This window comes from Elephas maximus, chromosome 16 (assembly GCF_024166365.1).
Source record: "Elephas maximus indicus isolate mEleMax1 chromosome 16, mEleMax1 primary haplotype, whole genome shotgun sequence".
Taxonomy (NCBI): domain Eukaryota; kingdom Metazoa; phylum Chordata; class Mammalia; order Proboscidea; family Elephantidae; genus Elephas; species Elephas maximus.
Window position 1 is genome coordinate 58,202,504 of NC_064834.1, and position 22,902 is coordinate 58,225,405.

The 22,902-nt window shown below is 40.6% G+C and overlaps 1 protein-coding gene across 6 annotated transcripts in view; it reads right to left on the reverse strand.

Moving 5' to 3' along the window:
- SORCS1 (sortilin related VPS10 domain containing receptor 1) overlaps window positions 1–22,902 on the reverse strand; it is a 571,683-nt gene that overhangs the window by 176,117 nt on the left and 372,664 nt on the right. For all 6 annotated transcript variants that reach the window (XM_049855014.1, XM_049855016.1, XM_049855012.1 and 3 more), the window contains exon 5: window positions 6,532–6,605. In XM_049855014.1, coding sequence (XP_049710971.1) covers window positions 6,532–6,605 — 74 coding nt within the window. The remainder of the gene's footprint in view (window positions 1–6,531; window positions 6,606–22,902) is intronic.

A 22,902-nucleotide genomic window follows, 5' to 3' on the forward strand; every position in this document is an offset into this window, starting at 1 on the left:
TAAAGTTTGATGGATTAATTTATGAGGATTTTTAAGAGCTTTAATACCAAATAGCACATGAAGTAAAGGATTGGGTTTCTTGCTGTTAAGATAACAAAATTTTCTTTGATTACAGGGTTGAAGAGTTAATTCTTGGTGCAATCTGCTCAAAGGCAAGGGTCCAAGAGAATCAACCCCTCAGTTGAAAACCAAGTCACATGGGTTCGGAAAAAGCCAAGGTTTTTACCTTTAAGATCTCTGGTTAAATATACAAGAATTATTTCTCGATGACCTGTGATAAACTCCTGACAACTGTGACACTTCATGGAAAGCCACAAAAGATTTGTTTCTGTTGGATAAAGAGAAAAGTGCTAAAAAAAGTAGTTTACTTAATATGTTATGAGTTAGCTGAAACATGCTGTCAAATCAAGAGAGGAACAAAAATTTCTTTGAACTAAATTTTATGTGTTAGTAAATGTTTGCCTGATATTAAACAGCAAGTATATAATATTATGTCATAATTTTATTATTTCAATTGCTAACCTGGTTGCAACTTTGCTTCCTTTGAATCTAGCATCATCAAAGGCAATGGTTTTAACTGGGGAATTCACATAGTTTACTCAGAGTTTTTATTACTATTCAGATGTTTAGAGACTTGATAATCTTGGCATATTTTTGGTATGTCCTGATTATTTAATATTATGTCTCAAGATTATTATGTGTTCTATCAGAAGCTCTTAGAAAATAAGGGTATTCATTATGTTCAGAGATATTTTTGTCAAGTTTTTTTTTATTGACTTTATTTGGCTTTGCATTACTTTTGTAATTAATTCCCATCAGATCTTCCACTTATAAGTATTATTTTAAGTTAACCATGGCCATTTTTAAGTTGTCATCTGCAGAGAAGTTTTAATTTGCTGATTCACTGAAAATGCTTGACCAAAATATTTGAACAAAAATGGCCTATATCAAACTTAAGAAGAGGGCTACAATATTTCAAACATGGATATTATTGGACTACATCAAGACTTCTAAAGCTCTGACATAGAAGCAGATGTGATTTTCAGACTGCTGTTGATCCAAGATTGCATGGAACCACAGTTAACTACATTAAAAAAACCCAGTGCCGTTGAATAAATACATAGGACTGAGTAAAGTAAAAGAATTCCTATAAAGTTTATACAAGAATATTGCTGACATTCAATGTTCTATTTTCAAGAGACAAACTTTTTTTTCCATTTTCCTCTTTTAATATAAGAATCAGCTATTTCGGTAACTAATAACACTATGCTGGCTACGGAATATCCTGTGGTAAGGGTTTTTCTCATCTCCTGATTCTTACTATTTGACCAGCTGAAACAGCACACATCCTGGTTCTGTGGCTCTAAACTTTGGCCTTGGCTCCAACCTGGATGGATTAGCAGATGTACTATAGGATTGAGCTGGACCCAAGGATGAATATTAACTGACTTACCTCTTCCAGCTGCCATCCCCCTTTTAAGAGATCATTAGTCCAGATGTGTTTTAATGGTATAATAATTTAAGTTCTATTTTTGTACATCAAATAGGATTAGAAAATATTATGGCATATGCCAAAGTTCTGACTGAATATATTCAGAGTTTTTTTTTTTTTTTTTTTTTTTAATGATTCCCCCCATAGACTCCAAGAAATGAGTACTGAAATGACTACAATGACAGAAGTAGTTCTTCAAAACTGAACGGCCCTCAGCATCCTTAGTACTGTACAAAGAGTCACCTGTGCCATTATTAAAACTGATTGTTGTGTTTATATTCCTGACAATAGTGCTAATCTTACACTCCATTTTAATCATATGCAACATGTAGTATCTCACCTTAACAATCAGGTTTCCTACTTAACAAATTATAAGTAATTGGTTTTCCTCTTGGGATTGATGGTGGGAAAAACTGCTACTTTATTTTGGACTTTTTATATTCTCCCTCATTTCTATTATTGCAATTATAAAATGCTGCTTTCCTTGAGTTCAATACACTTTATTCATGAAGCACTGCACTTCAAAACCATTTGATCATTCACATAAAATCATGCTGGTTTCACAGGATTTCACCAACGATTGTGTTCTTTAATCATCTCCCCTTTGTCTCCTTTGGGTATGCTTCATCTTGACCTCTATCATTCTGTCCTGGCTGAGAAATGTTCCTTGAATGTGGCCTTGTCTGTTAAGATGTTCCTCATAAAACCTACTCACCCTGAAGATGAGGTCTATTAGCTCAGCAAGGTGAAGAAAATAAATTTTATTAACCAAAGCTCCTCAAGAAAACAAAGTCCCTTGAAGAAGAAAGGCTATGCCATTGTGGGTGATCAGCACCCCCTAGTGGAGGCTTTATCAAAAGGGGGAAATGTAAATCGAAAAGTTTCAAACTAGAGTCACTTGTGTCAGAAGTAAGAATGAGGGTGCCAACATGCCTTCCTAGGAAACAAAAGATCAAGATGTAAATCATGTGGGAAGAATGTGTCAAGATGCAAACAATTAGTTCCCCCCAAAAATGTTTTCATGACTACAATCATGCATAACTGACTGCAATCATGAACAACTGAAACAGCTGATGCCTCTTACCTAAGTGGTAACTCACTCCTTCCTACCAAGTGGCTGATCTTTACATTTCAAAGGATTTCAATCTCAAGCTCATCTTATTAACAATCAATCGTTAACCCCCTACCTTTTCTTTGTTCTCTATGTATACAGACCCCTTTCTCTGCTTGGAGTGCTCTGTATTTCTATCTAGCACTGCTCAGCTCGAGCTGTTCCATTCCTCAATAAAACTCCTTTTCTTTCATTCCTAACAGAGTACAAGATTTTCTTCTTTGACACTATTTAAGGGCGTATTGTGCTACGAAGTATTTTATGAGATGCCGTACGTATGTAAACAAATTTTGAAAGCAATCTGAACTCCTAGGAAGAAAGTTTATATTTGCTTAAAATTTTTTGGTAGACTAACAGGACAAGCTTTTATATTCTATAGTTATTTTATAATTGTCATCAATTACTTCCATTATTATTGCCCTCCCCCTAAATACAGATATTCCTCAAATGTGCTAGGTGATGAAGAAATGATATGAATTCCTCTTCATTTCTTCCCCATGGAAATCCATGTTATCAGCCAGGGTCACTTAATACTTCAATTTAGCACTAGAGAAGTACTCCTTATTCCCCTCCATACAGCTGGGCTCCAAAGAGATCTGGTTAAAAGGGATTTCTTTTAAGTTTGCTGAATAATCCTAGATAGCCCATGGCTTCTGTGTATCTTGAAGATAATGGTTTCCAAGGGTGAGATTATTATATTGCTTTGATTGATGCCTTTTCTACAAGCCTCAGGAAGTTGCTCAGAGTCAAAAAATACAGAATCATATGGGCAGAAACCAAAAGATTTACATCAACAGCCGCGGCAACGTGCAATTCACAAGGCCTCAGGACTTTTCCAGGGAAGAAGAAAACAAAAAAGCTTAAAGGACCCCTGGGAGCCATTTGCCAAGCCCAGTTGGAGAGATACACATGTAGGCACAGTGCCCAAAGAGCTTTGGGTTTTCTCCACTCATTTGCCTCTGTGGGTTGGATTTCCAGGGCTTGCAGTCCCAGCCCAGAAAAGAATGCCAAGAGGCAGAGGCAAGAGAGTAGGCTGATTGAATAGTGCATGGATTTTAGAGTCAAACCTGCCTTCACCTGAATCCTTGCTCTGCCACTTTCCAGCTATGTGACTGTGGACAAGTTACTTAACCTTGCTGTGTTATAGGCTCTTCATCTGTTAATGACAATGATTAAAGTGCTTACCTCATAAGGTGGTTACGAGGATTAAATAGTTTAAGAGTTGACTGATGCTTATCATAGTGTTGGGACTGAAACCAGGAAGATGTCCTTCCCTGTCAACAGAGTTGAGGGTGGGGGCTATTTGTTTTACTGAACAGACAGATTAATTAGAATTCACAGAAATCACGAATAGTGTTTTCTTTATAAGAACATTTCTAACTTAGTAGGCACAGTTCCAAGGGTTTTGATAACTAGGGCTTTCAGAGAGGGCCTTCCACTCCGAAGGAATAGATAAGAATTGGTGATGAGGTCTGTTTACCTACAACGGTGCTGTGTGCAAATAAGACCTCTAGTGTGCTAGAAAACATTGTGCACTGCCTACATGGCAAATATTTCCACCTCAGCTCTTTTCTCTTGTCCATCCTTTTAGTCAATGCTTTTCTTTTTCCGGATGGTTGGAATATCCAGTCCTTTGTGAATTGCTACTTTCCACCATCTACTGCTGGCTGCCACGTGCAGATATATACAATCAGATGAAAGCAGGGCATGAAGAAAGATTTGTCCCTTTCTCATTGACAAAGCATTAACTCCATTTCCAAGATAAGCCAGCAGAACCACATTCGCTTATTTCAGTTACTCGTTTGTTATTTTCTGAGGCATTTCTATGTGCATATGTTATTGTTGTTAGCTGGCCCTGGTCGGCCCTGGACTCATGGCAACCCATGTGTTACAGTGTAAAACTGTTCCATAGAGCTTTCTTGACTGTAATCTTTGTGGAAGCAAATTTCCAGGCCTTTTCTTCTACAGAGCTGCTGGGTAGGTTCAAACCGCCTACCTTTTGGTTAGCAGCCGATCACAAACAACTTGTGCAACTCAGGCTCGCATGTGCATGAAGAACTAGAGAGAAGGTTTTTTTTAATAAAAGAAAGAGACATGGATCTGCCTTCCAAAATCTTACTTTATAATTTATAGACAAAACACAGGTGCAAGATGTCTCACGAATATGGGACAAAACAAGGAAGTCTGGAAGAGAAAAAATGCAGATCAGAGAAGGAAGGCTCATTTAAAGCCAGAGATAAATTCCTGGAGAATGGAGAAGCCAATTTTGACTCTGAAAGCAAGGCTCAAGCCAACCCTGAGAAAGAACAGCAGTGGGAAAGAGGTGACTAAACTATGCAACAAAAACCCTCCTTAGTTAAAAATGTGTATTCATGACTAAAAAAAAAGTTTAAAAAAGCATCATTCCATATAGAAGTCTGTCTGTGTTATCTTTGAGCCAGTTTGTTTGCAAATGGTTTGTCTTTCAGTTTTCCAGGCAGTTTTGCTAGCTTTTTAAGAGATTTCTCTAATGTAGTTCTCTCGCTTCCAACTCCCATTGGGGTTTTAGGCCAGTGTTTGAAAATGAGAAAGATAAAAATGCATTCCTCTTAGAAGTTCATATAAAAGTGGGAGAAGTGTGTGTATAGGAGGGGTGTGTATTAGATGCTTTGGTGATTGGTTCCATGTGTAAGTCCAGAGGGTGATGTGAGGCCATGTCATGTCAGGGGCAAGGGGAAGACATCTTTTATTGGCGCACTTGAGGGAGCTCATTGGCTTTTAAGAGGTCATGCCCCTATTATTCTGAATGATGTGAACAAGGAATATTTAAACTTTTGTCTCAGTAAATACCTTGTAGCACTCTTTATAGCAGTAAAAGTCTGGAAAACAACCTAAATGTCCTTTTCATAGGCATCTGACAAGATAAATTAGAGTAAGATAGAGTCACACCTTTCAGGAGAAGTTAAATTGTAAAATCAAAAGGGATTGGCAAGTAATGTCAAAATTATACTGGAAAGTTCTATACTTTGCTCTTATGTTGGCAGAATCTAGGCCCGTGGAAACTCAAAAGCAAAAATTAACTTCTGTAAATTCTCTTTGCTTCAACCCCATCTAGTTTAATCAAGGGGATAGGGTTAAGGTGGTTAAAAACAAAAGAATATTATTTTCTGTGTCTCTTATCTCTCCCCTCTTACCCTCTATCTTCATATTGCCCTTTCCCCAAGCACACATCTCATCAGCGTATACAGCTTATTTTTGTATGTTAAATATGCCTAAGATTCACCTCTAATCTACATCCTTAGAGTGAAATGCTATGTAGCCATTTAAAAATGATGACATATGCATTGTTAACTGTATCCCCTCCAAAAAAAAAGAGGCATAGAACACATTACAACCTGGGCCTAACAGCGTGCGTAAACTGAAATTTACTCAATGAACATACACATATATGTGTTTGGTAATTCATAGAACATTTCTGGAAGGATAAGAAGGAATATTGGACGTGTCCCATGTGATGAGGAGAGGGTCTGGAAGACATGAAATCAGAAATGAGAGAGAAACCTACCTTTAGAATAAATAAGACCTACTTATACTGAAAATCTTTTACTGAACATGTATGTGTGTATAATGATTTTAATAATAAACATCACTATTATAATTTTTTTAAATGTCTGTCTTGCAGGTCCCCTCAAATGTAACAAAGTAACACTTACAAAGCACCTGATGTTCACTAATCTCAATTATTTCTTTTGAGTTTACAAAGAAATTTGTGACACAGCTTTAGTATTCCCTTAAAATGATTGTTACTCCAACGTCACATTCTTTCCTATTGGCATGTGGCACGTCCAGTAAGAACAGACATCATGTACAAGATCAAGGTGGGAACAAGATTTCAATGCTCATCTACCAGGTGACGTGTTAACACGCTACAAAATACAGTGTGACTTACCAGTAAAACCTGTTTGGTACGACCCCTTCCTGGATAAGCTGCCACCTCCTCCCAAATTCAGCAGAGCTGTACAACTGCAGAGAACAGAAATTATTCAGCACCACGATCTATCACATATTCAATACACAAACATCAGTTCATTTAATCAACAGTAATAATGATGATAATAGCTTTCATTTATTGAGAACCTGCTATAGATTACAGATGAGAGCTCCACATATATCATCTCTACTCTTCACATAAATTCTGAAAGGTAGATACTAATACCTCCATTTTACGGTTGTGGAAACTGAGGCTCAGAAAGATTAACTGACTTGTTGGAGATCATATACCAAGTAAGTAGTGGAACTAGCACACTTAACCAGTTCCGCCTGGTGACAAAGTTAGCTCTACCACTTAACCTAGCACGTACAAAGCATTATGGGGGATGTAAACAACTGCAAAATCTAGACTTGACTCTCGAAGAGCACGTATTACAACCTGGACCTAACTAAAACAAGAAAGAATACATGAAGCAGCCAGTGAAAAAGAAATGCAGAGGAAGAAGACTCAAGCGTCAACCAAGGATGCTTCACAGATGTTGGGGAGATGCAGTTGGGACCAAGGAAGAATGACAGCACTCAAATTGACAAAAATGGGAAAGGTATTACTCCCATGGATCAAAGTGGAGAGATATCTAGGGACAGGGTATGAATAAGCCTAGCTAAAGCTAAGGGCCCATATTTGTAGAAGTGAAATAAATTTGGATGAATAGGTTGAGGGCAACTGGGGAAAGGCCATGAATGCAAATCAAATAAGGAAGCTAGAATTGATCCTGTAAACAGAAGAATATCAAAGTATAATAATGGCAGGTGACATTGAATAAGCTCCTAATATGATCAGTTGATTCATTTAATCCACACACCATCCCTGGGATACAGGACCTTTTATTATGGCCATTTACAGATGGTTACACAGCTGGTAAGATTTCAAATCTACCTGCTATACTCCTTCAGTATACTCTCCAAGGGCAATTCCAGAAAGTCACTGCTCATGAAATGGGGACTGACCTTCCACATACCCACACTTCTTTTAAATCCTGTTCTTCCTTGCTCCCTTGTTATCACTGCCGCTCTCTGATAATCTTTTCAGCACCATGGAGCCCTCTTCTGCCTCTAGACGTCTCCTCTAATGCAGCCCACAGATTCCTCCTGCTACGTGTACTCTGGCTCCCATGGGCATATGACCACTGGTTTAAAAAGTATCATTTGGAACATTTCCTTCTTCAGTGTGCCTGGTCTGTAACCCACTTGCACCCCTATCTTCCACCAACTCACTGCCAATTCCCAGAATGATTGGATGGTGAGTCACACTGCTCTGCATACCACAACTGCCCAGCCTTCTCCACTCTCCCCGAGCCCAGCACTCAGTGAGAGGTCAAATGACTCACCAAGTGACTCACTCAGGCTGCAGATGCACCAGGCGTGTCCAAGGAACAACAGAGTTCAAGTTGAGTATTTACTGACCCTTGAAAGAGACTGCTACATCATTTTGTCTCTGGGATCAAAACACATCCTGAAACCAAAAAAGGCTGAAATATACGGCTACTAAATCCAGCAGCCTGAATGATTCCAACTACACAGTATATGGGCATCCAGCCAAGGAGAATCTGTGGCTATTTCTAAGTCTCTTTTTTTTTTAAGACTTTAATTTTAGAGCAGTTTTAGGTTTATAGAAAAACTGCAGAAAGTAGAGTTCCCCACTGCACACTGTTTCTCCTATTACTAACATTTTGCATTCAGGTGGTATATGCGTTACAATTGGGGAAACAATATTGATGTACTATTATTAGATAAAGTACATAGTTACATCAGGGTGAAACACAAATGCACAATGTCATGTGTCCACAATTACAGGCTAATACAGAACAGTTTCACTGCCCTGAAGATGCCCTGTGGTCCACCTATTCACCCCTTCTCAGTCCCCTGCCCTCTGACAACCACTGATGTTTTTGCCGTCTCTATAGTTTTGCCTTTTCCAGAATGTCATATAGTTGGAATCATACTATATAGCTTCTTTGGACTGGCTTCTTCCACCTATTAGGTGCTTTCAGGTTGGTTCTGACTCATAGCGACCTTATGTACAAGAGAATGCATTTGAGATTCCTCTATGCCTTTTGAAACTTAAGAGCTTATTTCTGTTTAGCACTGAATAACATTCTTCTAAGTCTTCATTTTTTTTTTTTTTGAGGGCATTGGTGGTTCAGTGGCAGAATTATTTCCTTCCATGTGGGAGGCCGGGGTTTGATTCCCAGCCAATGTACCTCATGTGCAGCTACCACCCATCTGTCACTGGAAGCTTAAATGTTGGTATGATACTAAACAGGTTTCAGCAGAGCTTTCAGGCTAAGACAGACTAGGAAGAAATTCCTAGTGATCTACTTCTGAAAATCAGCCAATGAAAACCCTGTGGATCACAACAGTCTGATTTGCAACTGACCACGGGGATGGTGCGGGACCGGGCAGCATTTTATTCCATTGTGCGTGGGGTCACCATGAATCAGAGGCTGACTTGACAGCAGCTAACAACAACAAAGTCTTTTCTTTTTTACTATTTTTTTTTTCCCTTCCCTAGCACGCTCTGCTGCAACTGCCTAGGTACATCCTACACCTCAATTCATTTAAAGAAGAGATTGGGAAACAGCTCCTGTCAGAGAGTTACCTGGGGTGGGAAAATCACACCCTCTGAATTCGGAACCCAGGCAACCACTGTACATATGCCTTGCATGGCGCAGGGCTTCAAATTGGTTCTTCTTGGTTCAATCTTGGCTGAGGAAATGTCACTGGAACAGACCCAACTTTTCAAAATTTGGGTGAACAGGAATGATATCCGGAACAGGAAAATTACAGGCTGAAGCCCTGCTAGAAACAATCTTCCTCTAGAAAACAAGGGCAGTGTACATGTTGCATAGTAACCAAATCTCTTCCCTGTTGGGTTTTGAGCAGAATGGAAGACACGGGTGCCCTGTTCAAAGATGGCAGTCGACCGCTTTGCTTTGAATGTGTGTTGCTCTCCACAGTCCTGGAATATCACACACTGGGCTCCTGAAAGGGTTCACTGTGCCTCTTCTGAGTCTTCCATTCCAGGGCTTCAAACAGTAATTTTTCCCATTCTGGGTACTGTGCCAAATTACCCAAATTGTAAAAATTTAGGTCTCTTCTGGTTTCATTTCATGGGCCATGACAGAATCAGTTCAAACCAGTTTGAAGCCCGGCTTGCTTCTTGCTCCCCAGCATGTCCTGAACATCCCTCATTTTAATGCATAGGCTTGTGGAACAGCAGCAAGGCCCCAGTCTGGAAGTGTCTGTTTCTCTCTCTCCCCTCACTCTCTTTCTGAACTCGGAGCTTTTTTCATGGGCTTAAGGGGAACACAGTTCATGCTTTTGTGTACCTATGACAATCTATAAATGTACATTTATATCTATATTTATACATGAAGGTTATGCAAATGTAACAGAATCAAGACTGTTCAAAATCTGAACAGGTCTGTGCATGAAGGGTGGGTTTGCCTGTATCCCAGAGGAGTCCTATATGAACTCTGAGAACTCATATGGCTACACTCAGGGATTACCACCCTTGTTCCAACACAGAATTCATATCCATGAGGAACTGTTATGTGCTAATATCTTTTTTTTTTTTTTTACCTCTCTTTTCTCTATGTCCTTTTAAATTGATTCCCTAGGCTCAAGTTTGGAGCCTGTGGACCAGTCAGGTATCTCCCATGATATTTGTTTATATCCTCTTCATGGATGTTATTTGTGAGCACCCAGAGGCCCTTTAAGCAGTGGGCATACCAAAGGATCCAATAAACCAAGTGTCTCATATTATGAAGGAACGGTGGGGGCACGTACACGGTGAGAGTAGTAAAGTAAGACACCCAGCCCACCATTCCTTCATAATGAAACAGAGGTGGCTTCAAGACTTGTCCACCCCAACCCCAGTTTTCTTTTTAGGCATGGATCAAAGGCTACCTCCTCTGAGAATTTTCTTTGCCCATTGTTTTATCTCCAAAGAATTATGGTACAGCAACAAATGCTATCAAACTATAGGCCACACTTTTATATTTAACTTTCTTAGTAGTCTTTTGAGAGTGGCTTCATAATCTTTTTAATGACTTTGCTAAGTGTTTAGATATCAGGAATCCTATCCTTCTATGTCTATACAGTTGGCTTGCACATAACAGATGATCAAGAAAAAGATGTCTTGATTTTGTAGCATGTAAGTCTCCTAGTGATGAATCTGAATCTACCTAGTAAGAAACCAAACAAGGTTTCCCAATGAATGATGGACTAAGCTATTTTATCAGAGGGTTATGTTTTGCTTCCATGGATCCATAGCTAGAGGTCTGTATCTAAAAAAAAAAGTTCTATAAATATCAGTACATTTTACAGTCTCAAGGTTCGCAAGCAGTGTCTCTATACATATCCATCCTTAGACAAAGCTGCTCTGTATATGCCACCTACTCCTTCAAACTTTTTCTCTCTAAGAAATTAATTGTCCAGGCTGGTGTAATACCAAGAAATGAAGAAGACAACAACTCACAGCCATTCAAGCTAAAGTGTTACTTAAACCTATGGAATCTGACAGCAAAGTTCTCCTTGACAGAGAAGGAGACGGTATCAAAGGATTTTACCCAATGACTCTGTTTCTGTCACCAGTGGAAGGGTTTTTGTGTCAAAAGAGTCAGTGTGCTCTAATGAAATTCGTAGTGCTGGCAGCCCCTAAGTAAGATTTATTCCCCTCACTGTCTGTCTGTGGGTCCAAGGTTTCTTTTGGCCGTCAGAACAGAGAACTGAGAACTATCGTTACTATCTGTCACATCAGAGAAAGCAGCAGCGGCTTTCTTCGCCGATGTTGAGCTTGGAGAAAGCAAGAGGAAGATTAGGAAGAAGAAGAAAAGGAATATCAACTAATGTCAGGAGGGCGATGTTTACCTACTAACCGTCTATCATGCATTCAAAAATGCCATTCTTCGAGGATTTTTGTTTTTGTTTTCCTAAGATTGGTACTGGAAACCCTGGTGGCGTAGTGGTTAAGAGCTACGCCTGCTAACCAAAAAGTCAGCAGTTCGAATCCACCAGGTGCTCCTTGGGAACTCCATGGGGCAGTTCTACTCTGTCTTATAGGGTCGCTATGAGTCGGTATCGACTTGATGGCAACAGTTTTTGGTTTAAGATTGGTACCAGGTATTAGAAACAATTGGAAGGAGCACCAACTTTAATAAGGGAACAAGGGAAGGATCTCGGTTAACTAAGAATGCAGGGCAAAAATTTCTTCCTGCCTACAATCATTCTAAAATACCCGAGACCACTTTCCCAACTTTGTAAATACAACATAACGAGCACAGACCCACATCGTGTCTAGGTCAGGATCTATTAGCAGCCTTGGGGCCTAACCTTCTACACCGTCCTTATGCTGGTCTGGGGCTGTCAACACACCTTTTTGCTATGCTACTCTCCTGACCAAAGGGTCGGCAGTTTCAATTCGCTGGCACTGGGGTTTTTTACTCTCCTGAAGGTCTTTTTTTTTTTTTTTTTAAGACATCTCTCACGTTGGCTCATTGGCTTGTTTTCTTGCCATCTGCCTTTGTCTTCTGTAAGAAGACTATAGATAAAAATACACTTAATTGTGAAGGATGCCATTGCAAGGGTTAGTTTTGTTGTGAGCTTTTAACCAACTGCTTGGGCATCTCTGGTGATAACTCAAGAGTGCTAAAGAGCTGCTAGTTGAATGATAGGCACTGGACCAAGGGAGAATGAAGGGGCATACCAGAGGGAGAGAAAATGCCTTGGGGGTGGACAAGAGTGGGATCCACTGACTTTGCCCAGGATTCCTCATCTACAGAAGACTAAGATGAGGTGAAAGAAGGGGACTATGAGAACAGTGATTTCCAACTTTCATTTTCCATCTTCTTACCAGTCACATTTTAGATGAATTCTTAGAATAGCAGTATCTCCTTTTGAAGTGAAATTCAACTTCCTTATATTGGTACAAAAATTTGCAATTGTGACTGTCCCTGGCAAGCCTTGTCAATATTCCTAAATTGGATCAATGCGGCCCTTCTTTTCAAATTGTTAGACAAATACACATTAGGAATTTTCTTTAAAAGTTAGGAAATTAGCCCAAGAACACAATGCCAAAGATGTTAAGAGTCACAATAATATGCTTTAGGTCTTTGGCTGATGGGATCTGGTACTGTTCCCCACAAAGCTTCCCATGGCTATGTTCCCAGGCAGGAGAAAATTTCCTGGGTCTCCTCCACACAGGCTTTTAGAAAGGGATCCACATTGGCAGAACACTTCCTGCTGTCGGCTCTTTTCAAGGTTGCCTGCTCACTCCTCTCTGCTTCTCTGCCCTTAAAGTTTTGGAGGCAGGGGGCCTGCAAATTGCATTTCTGAAAAGGCTGACAGAAAGACTTGCCAGTTCTGTTTTATTTGCCTTGTCCTAATGCTACCCTGGGGATGGCCTGGGTACAAAGCACTCATCCACCTCATGATTCTCCAGCTCTCACAGCTGTTCTTGCATTCTTTTTAGTCAGAAAGAGACGGTACCTTGAGGACTTCAAATAAATTCCTAATGCCAGGCCTGAGGCCTTGCAAATATCAGGCTCCTTCCTCCACCAGCCTCAGCAGGAAGAAAGACAATCAGTCCAGAGAAACCCACAGTCTTCAGAAGTATGCTCTGATGTTTTTGGTTTTACAGTACAGGAGGGGGTCAGAGCTCACTCTAAGGGGAAACCACAATCAACGATACCGAAGATGATTCCACAAAGCTTCACCAAGTGCTGACAGGAGTCTATCTTGGCTGGTTGTTATAGGTGCTAGATATTGAGAGAGCCTATGATGATTCCTCTCCCTGCCAACAGATTATGAGTTCTCAAAGGAAAAAGCTAGCTTATTAGGGGGTATAAGAGACTATGTATCGTAATGTGCAATGTTTTGTTTAGAGTGCTTCGGTGGCCTATTTAGGAGAGGATGGGCTGGGAGTTTGCAAAAGCATCTGAGGTGGGCTTTGGAGTACAATGAACACTTCTTAATATGAAGACATGGAGAAAGAGCGTTTCTGAGAGAATGGGTCAATCTAAGCAAAGAAAAAGCAGCAGTAAAACTTAGAGTGGTGTCTGTGGTCTCATTTTGTCAATAACAGCAAGGGATACAGAAAGAGAAGTGAAGCGGAAGCTGAGGCTACCAACAGAGGCTGAGACCAGATTGGATGGACTCAGTCCTACTAAAACATTTGCAGAGCTAACATAGATTGGATCCAAATATCACCAAGGTCAACAGACAAGAGCACGAAGGCTGAGTGCTCAGGCTGTGCTGATGAAGAGCGGAAAGGAACAATGACATGTGGCTGGCCCATCAATCTCTCCCACGGCTGGATTTATCAAACCTGTCACTGGCCATTCCCCAACTGTCACTGAAGTCTGTCACATGCCATGCAGTTTGGCGTGGTGCTCTGAGGCATGGGGGATTAAACATATGGAATAGGGGCTGGCTGAGAAGGAAGGGTCAATACGTACTGTGGGCCGGTTTGGTTTATGGACACTCCTTGTACACCCAGGGCTGGAGGTGCACATGCAAAGGATAAGATAAAATCTTGGTCTTAAAGGTTCTCCAATACAAATGGAGAAATAAACATAAGATAAATAATTAGAAGCTCAGCTAAGGGTCTGTATCATAAATCCCTCAATATGAAGACATTGATTAAAAAAATAATAAATAGCCCTCAATAACCATCTAATCATACCATTATTTAAATGTATAGATGATGAGACCCAGCAGTAGTGACAGAAGTAAATGGAAGGAGAAAATTGTCACTTGGAACATAATTGGAGCTGTGCCTCAGAAAGATGGTCCATTAGCAGTGTGAGATGGAACAGAGCGGGGAGAGGGCAGTTAGAAGGTGACTGCCACGGTGCACAGAAGAGATAATGAGTGCCTGGATTAGTCAGGGCCGGTGGGTGTAACAAGGAAGGAAAGAAGGAAGCAGTATTTTAAGAAAGCAAAAATAAAACAGAAAAAGACTTGATCAGATGTGTGGTATAAGAAAGGATCATACCTGCAAGTCCCCGTGGTTTTGCCTGGGCAGGAAGAGGTTTTACTCACAAAAACCAGGGAATAGAGTTGGCGTGAGGGTGAAGAGAAAACAACGGAGGGGTCAAAATACCTGGTTTCTCACAGTGTCAGAAACAGATCCGATGAATTCCACGGGGCTACTAGGTAACCCCGGGTCAGCCAGGGACAGTCCCCTTTGCCCACTAGGCCCGCCCTCCCCCTTTTACTCCTGTGTGATCTTCTTCAAACAATCATCTTCTCTCTGCTGTGAACCTTGACCCCAGAAATAGGTACTGTAGCTTCTGGCAGTGGGAAGGGATCTCATGGTAGATTAGACAGGGAGGAGATAATTGATACAAATTTAAAAAATTGGCAATTTAAAAAAGAGGAAAACAAAATCAATGGATTTTCTAGGAAGGCCAGTTTTTTGATGCAATAGAGATTGAGTTTGGACATAGTCAAACTTGGGTTAGGATCCTGGGCTCTACCAATCACTTCATATGGTTCCTTGGGGGATTTTCTTAACCTGACTCTCTCAGCCTCAGTTTCTTCATATGCAAACAGACATAATGATGCATCTAATGCTTGATATAGGAATTAAGTGAGATAATAGATACAAAATGCCTATCAGTGTGCTTGCTACACGGTTGCTGTCACTGTGGTTAGTAGTTTCTGACAAGTTGACTCCAACTCATGGCAACCTTATGTATAACAGAACGAAACACTGGCCTGTCCTGTGCCACCTTCATGATCGTTGGTATGTTTGAGTCCAATGTTGTGGCTATCGTGTCTTTCCATCGCATTGAGGGTTTCCCTTGTTTTCGCTGACCCTCTACCAAACGCTATGTCTTTTTCTCGCAATTTTTCTTTTTTGATGACATGTCCAAAGTAAGTAAGACAAAGTCTTGTCACCCTGGCATCTTAGAAGCATTCTGCAGTAAATGGTCAAGAGCAATTCTCTCTCCTTCTTTCCTTTCTGCCACCAACTGTTGCCTTCAGCCTTAGCTGTCCACATATTCTAAGGAAAGGAGGACTTGCAGGGAGAAGCTGATGTCAAGTTTTATTTTTTCTCCTAGACTTTCAGAAGCAAGGAAAGATCCTAGACAGTGTGTTCATGTCCCCAGCCACAGAGCTTGAGTATGGCTTGCCTGGCCTTCCCTGGAGCAGCTGATACTGTTTGGCTTCAGATCACAAGTCTTCTTGTTCTGGGATATTTTCTCTCATGCTCATAGTTAGAGGAACCTAGCAGGCATTAGAGTTAAGCAAGTCAGGAGAGTGAGAGTATTCAGGCCTTTTTATTTCATGAAATTTTATAAACAAGCATGTAGCTTGGTAAAGGAGCCTGGCACTGTAAGGGCTGAGTTCTGGTTTCTCTTCCTCATGCCAGCTATGAGATCTGGATCTCTTGGAACACCAGATGTGCCATCTGTAATTTGGAGTTAAAAATATCATATCATACTAAAGATAGGCTGGACAAAATATTTTTAACAGTTTTTTTAAAGGGTATAAAAACCATAGCGTCATAAAATCACAAGATGTGAATATTCACAGGGTCAAGACTTTCCCTCTCCCTAAACCACTCCCCCTCTTGACAACATGCTTAATTGTAACCACTTTTGGCCAGAAAAAATGCAGAAAAATCTAGCATTACTAGAGTTCTACTCTAGTAATGGGCTTTTTTTTTTTTTTAATGGGCAAGTTATTATCTAGGCACTCCTTGAGCTCACTTAAGAAAAAGATCTATGCTCTCTTAGGAGATCAAATGTCCTTCAAAGTTACCTGCTAGTGTCTGGATTTAAGAGGCATCTAGAATCCATTCAGATGAGTGTTGGTGGCATGGAACAGATCCAACAAGCTGGCAATAAAATAGCACAAGAAAAGATAGGCCTCTATTTCAAAGCTCAAACAGCTACCAAGTATAACTGTGACTGTTCACAAACCTTGTTCTTGTTGTGTTATCGTTAGGTGCCATCGAGTCAGTTCCGACTCATACTGACCTTACGCACAACAGAACAAAATACTGCCTGGTCCTGTGCCATCCTTACAATCATTGTTATGCTTGAGTTCATTATTACAGCCACTGTGTCAATGCACCTCGTTGAGGGTCTTCCTCTTTTCTGTTGACCCTGTACTCTGCCAAGCATGATGTCCTTCTCCAGGGACTGATCCCTCCTGACAACATGTCCAGAGTATGTAAGACGCAGTCTCGCTATCCTTGCCTCTAAGGAGCATTCTGGCTGCACTTCCTCCAAGACAGATTTATTCGTTCTTTTGGCAGTCCATGGTGTATTCAATATTCTTCACCAACACCACAATTCAAAGGCGTCTACACTTCTTCGGTCTTCCTTATTCATTGTCCAGCTTTCACATGCATATGATGTGATTGAAAATACCATGGCTTGGATCAGGTGCACCTTAGTCTTCAGGGTGACACCTTTGCTCTTCAACACTTTGAAGAGGTTCTTTGCAGCAGATTTACTCAATGCAATGCGTCTTTTGATTTCTTGACTGCTGCTTCCATGGCTGTTGATTGTGGATCCAAGTAAAATGAAATCCCTGACAACTTCAATCTTTTCTCTGTTTATCACGATGTTGCTCATTGGTCCAGTTGTGAGGATTTTTGTTTTCTTTAGGTTGAGGTGTAACCCATACTGAAGGCTGTGGTCTTTGATCTTCATTAGTAAGTGCTTCAAGTCCTCTTCACTTTGAGCAAGCAAGGTTATGTCATCTGCATAACGCAGGTTGTTAATGAGTCTTCCTCCAATCCCGATGCCCCGTTCTTCTTCATATAGTTCAGCTTCTTGTATTATTTGTTCAGCATACATATTAAATAGGTATGGTGAAAAAATACAACCCTGACGCACACCTTTCCTGACTTTAAACCAATCAGTATCCCCTTGTTCTGTCCAAACAACTGCCTCTTGATCCATGTAAAGGTTCCTCATGACCACAATTAAGTGTTCTGGAATTCCCATTCTTCGCAGTGTTATCCGTAGTTATGATCCACACAGTCGAACGCCTTTGCACAGTCAATAAAACACAGGTAAACATCCTTCTGGTATTCTCTGCTTTCAGCCAGGATCCATCTGACATCAGCAATGATATCCCTGGTTCCACGTCCTCTTCTGAAACTGGCCTGAAATTCTGGCAGTTCAAGTCGATATACTGCTGCAGCCGTTTTTGAATGATCTTCAGCAAAGTTTTGCTTGTGTGTGATATTAATGATACCGTTCTATAATCTTCACATTTGGTTGGATCGCCTTTTTGGGAATAGACATAAATATGGATCTCTTCCCCATGTGTCTGGCAGTTTGTCGTACTGTGGGGGCTTGTGTGCTGCTGCGATGCTGGAAGCTATGACACCGGTATTCAGATACCAGCAGGGTCACCCATGGAGGACAGGTTTCAGCTGAGCTTCCAGACTAAGACAGACTAGGAAGAAGAACCCGGCAGTCTACTTCTGAAAAGCATTAGCCAGTGAAAACCTTATGAATACCAGTGGAACATTGTCACAAACCTTAATCCTGACCATTTGTTTCAAAATGTCCAATTCTCCTTATTCTTGCAGTCCATTTCTTAAAAATGATTTGGAACAGGTAGATCAAGCTGTTTTAGGTAGCAATCGGAAAGTAATGATGATGCAACCTGGGGTAAACATGCTATCTACAGTGAATGCAAGTATTCCTTGTTTGCACAGGATGGCATTTCAGCTTGAGAATTTGTTTTATAAACAAGCGCTGGGGCTGACATTTAGCAAGATCCCTGGTTTCCACTCTAATTTCCAGTTCTGTACTCGGATACTTAAATTATTTACATATTTATGACATTAGAAATCAGCTCTGACATTGGGAAATTTCAAGCACATGGAAATCCTCCAAACCAGCATGGTATATAAATATGCTCAACATATTTCTTATAAATAACTGAGTGCCTTTTTACTTAATGCAGTGCCTTGGGGAAGCATGAAGGCATCAGGTAGATAACAGATTCCTAAGTGTTTGTGCTTGTGCAAAATCATTTGAATATCCCCAGGGGGTTGAATTTCAAGGATCCATTTGTCTGTTACTTCAGTCTTGCCCTTCTGACACTAAGGGGTTACTAGGTCTATTCAAAAACAAATAGAGCTACTGTGAAGATACAAACTTTTTAATATTTAATGGTTTACTGTTATTATAATCAATAACATATTCTGAGCACCAATATACAGTTCTTACAGCTCCATTTATTCTGGTCCCACAACACCTTTTAGAAACTGACTAAGGTGTCACTCAACATTGACCAAAGTGGCTATAGCTCCAGGTACTGGAAAGACTAGTACTAAGCAACCTTGTGTCTAATTCCAGCTACAACACGCCAGCTCTGCTATTTCACAGGACTCTGAATATAATACCATTGGCTAGTGTGTATGCAATGCCTGCTGTATACCAGGCTCTGTGCTGTGTTTTACTGTATTATCTCAGCATCCTCAAACAGTTCTATCAGACAGGTACTAGTATTATTATTCCCACTATACAGATGGAGAAACTACAAAGCTAAGTGGCTGATTGATGATCACACAGCTAGTGGCAAAGCCTGAAAGTACAGGGCTGATGCTCTTACCCGGCTTCCCTATTATCTGCCAGTACACATGAGATTTTGAAAAAGGTTACATCTACTTTCTTATCAAATAGTCACTCTTTTCCAGGGAATACCCAGCACTCAAAGCAGCCATGATAAGCAATGCCCTTCTGTAAGGGTAAAGTGAGAAAAAGAAAAAAAAGATTTGAAAATAAGGGAAAGAAATTTTTGAAAGAATACATATGAAACTGATTAAATAAAACTGCAGGACTGGTAGAGAGAAAGAACTAGAAATAGTACTTCATTGTGTATTATTTACTTTTATACAAGTCACTAAATGTCTGTCTTTGGCTAGCAAACACAATACCAGTACATTTTACCTTTTCTATCAATATATATATTTTTTAATCAATATATGATTTTAACTCAACGTAAGCCTTCACAATTTATGCAAGGAATGTTGACTGTAAATATTTGGTTTTTTTAAATTATTTGTGAGGAGAACCTCCCTCATGGAAACCTCTTTTTTCCCCTCTAACACCCGTGTTTTGCTTTTGCCAGTATGTCACGCATATATGCCAAAATGTTGAAGGTGAGGCCAATATGCAGGCTGTAGGAATTCTTATTTATTTCATAAGCTGTAATTCTTTGGAATTTAAAGGAGATCAAGAATGAGGCAGGTTTCCCACATGGTATTACCTGAATTGCTGATTCGTGGACTTCCAGAGTAAATGCAACAATATCAACTTGTGAATGTCCCACCCTTCTAGAACTGCCATAAAGTGGAGGGTGACCCACCAAACTGTTCTCCCTCCACAGAACTGATCACTTATTTGGATTTTTCCTTAAAAGCATAACAAAGTTTAACACCCACCCCCCAAAATGGCAGGAGGTCCATGAATAGAAGGAAAACAAAGGTAATAGGAAAGAAAGAAGAGAAAAAAAAGAAAAAAAGGAGACAGAGGGATAGTAAAAGGAAGGAAAGAAAAGAGGAAGGAAGGAAGGACATGGTAAAGGTAGCTCAAGAAAGCTGACTAATTCCTAAGAGCTAAATTTTCCCGTCATCAGTGGTCAAAAAGATGTTTACTTGCACTGCACAGGTTTTTTTTCTTTTGTTCTAGTTTGCTTGCTTACTTGTTTTAATTTTTGAATTAGTTGTTAACACTTAAAAATAAGAAAATATCACATTTCCACAAAAGTAGAATTATTTCTCTCAAAAAATCTGAAGGTCTAGCAACACTGCGCCCACCATTCCCCATGCCAAGAAGAGCATGCTGGAACTTAACAACAACCCCCCCACCCCTTCTGAATGAACACCTGCTCTTCAGTTTGCACAGCCTGGACCCAGCTTGCTTATTTCAGTTATATGCCTTGCCTATCTGTATGGGTACTGAGTTCATGGCCTATGATGGACCAGACCAAACAGAAGGGTACAGAGAAAACTGCACATGGCTGGAGAAAAGAGTCCCCCACTTGCTTATGGCCATAGCAGCGCCCCTTCTCTGATGAGGAGCCCCTGTGACCATGGCCACCAGAACAAGGGGCCTCTCCTCTAGGCCTATGCAGCAGTCTGAGGCCAGAAGTTCTCATGTTGGTTTCACAATATCTCTGACTCTCCCTTTTATAAATGACTCCTCCAGAGCAACTGTTTTGGAGTCGGGCCTCCAATTCATGGTAACCTCATTACTGGCTGCAAATTAGATCACTGGGATCGACAGGGCTTTCACTGGCTAGTTTTCAGAAGCAGATCACTAGGTCTTTCTTCCTAGTCCGTCTTAGTCTAGAAGCTCCACTGAAATGTGTTCAGCATCATAGCAACACCAATACTTCCACAGACAGATGGGTAGTGGCTCCTCACGAGGTGCATTAGCTGTGAATCAAATCCGGGTCTCATGCACAGAAGGTGAGAATTTTTTCCACTGAACTACCAGTACCCCCAGTGGAAAGGCCAAAATCACAGGGCCTCAGGACAGCTGACAAAGCTGAGATATATGCATAGCGTATTTTTATGCTTTTCTCCTGATTTCTCCTTCAGTCACATCTGCTCTTTGTTTTCTCTCATTTCCAATGTTTCCTAACACATCATGTTTAGTGAGGTGTTTAAGGCAGACTGAGAGATGCCGTTGCAGGCAATGTTTTATAGCACAGTTTGTACACTAGTTTATTGCCAAATTAAAATAAAGATGTAGTCTGGCAGACTCAGCCTGCTGCTAAACCTTTCTTGGGTGGTTTCCTGTATTGAGGCAAAAAAGTAGCAGAAAACTAGCCACAAAATAAAAGACTCTATTCTCCTTTCTTCTACCTGCCCACCTTCCAAGTGCAACAAAAAGAATGCAAAGAAACACAAAGAATGAGCACGATAGTTTGCTTACTACTCAAACTACCAAAAAAAACAGCAAACCCAGTGCCATCGAGTTGATTCCCACTCATAGCAACCCTACGGGACAGAGTAGAACTGCCCCACAGAGTTTCCAAGGAGCGCCTGGTGGATTCAAACTACCAATCCTTTGCTTAGCAGCTGTAGCACTTAACCACTGCACTGCCAGGGTTTCCACTCAAACTACAGACATTAAAAAAAAAGGAAAGCAAGATATTGTTGCTTCTGTAAAAAATGCTGTGGAATTCTTCATAGCGTCCAATCCAGAAGTGATCCACTGCTGCTTTGGAAGAAGTCTAAGCAGTGTGACTTTACATGTCTACTAACCCTTTGTCAATTTGCAACAGAATTTCCACAATGGCTATAACATTTATTTTTCTAGAAATTCATGGACTTCTCCTCTCACAAGGGCATAGGGCTGCATAGACCCTTCAGAGGCCAAAGTATCTAGCTCCTATTTCTATCCTGGTTAAGTCCGGGGTCAGGACTACCTAAGTAGCTAGGCTACTTCTTCAAGAGCTTCAAACTGAAAAAAGGCTCCACACCTTTTCCCTTAGTCATGCATTCTAGTCATGTCTGGGTAGATACATGCCCATTCAAGAGAGCTTTTACCTCTTAGCAAACACACAGGTGTTGAATATCACAAATAAATTTCTCCCTCTAAGAAAAAAGACTAAAAAATCAAAACATCTTGATTTTGTGGATTCTGAGGGCATGTGGCCATAGATATTTCTTCCTATTTAAATTTTTTTTTTTTTTTAATCTGGCTTTCCATAGAACTGATGGCCGGTAAAATCCTATCCTGGGCCAGAAATGACAATCTGCTCAGCAAAACTCTCTGAGTCCTTTAAACACTCACATTAAAAAGCCTCCACTGGGTGTTTAGGTATCCAAGATAAAATGGGGTCAGGGGAGAGCACTACAGCCCACATGCGTTCTACCCAGAGTCTGTCTTCAGGGCCTTCATTCCTCGAAGGGGAAAGGGGCAATGTCATGACTCTGAGTCAAATTCCTAGGTGGTGTAATTGGTTAAGCCAAAAGGTTCGTGGTTCAAACCCACCAAGAGGCGCCTTTGGAAGACAGACCTTGAAAATAGTATGGAGCAGTTGTATTCTGCACACATGGGATCCCCGTGAGTTGGAGTCAACTCAGTGGCAACTAACAACAACAACAAGTCCAAAAAAAGGAGATTATGCCTGAAAAGACAAAGATGGCAAACAAGCAGAGAGACAAAGAGGATTCAACTTTCTTCTCAGGTGAGTTCAGAATGAGTTGCCACTTCAACAAGGTACTTTCTAACAGACAGTACCTTTTGCCTGAGGATTCTGTTCGCCAGAATTTGAT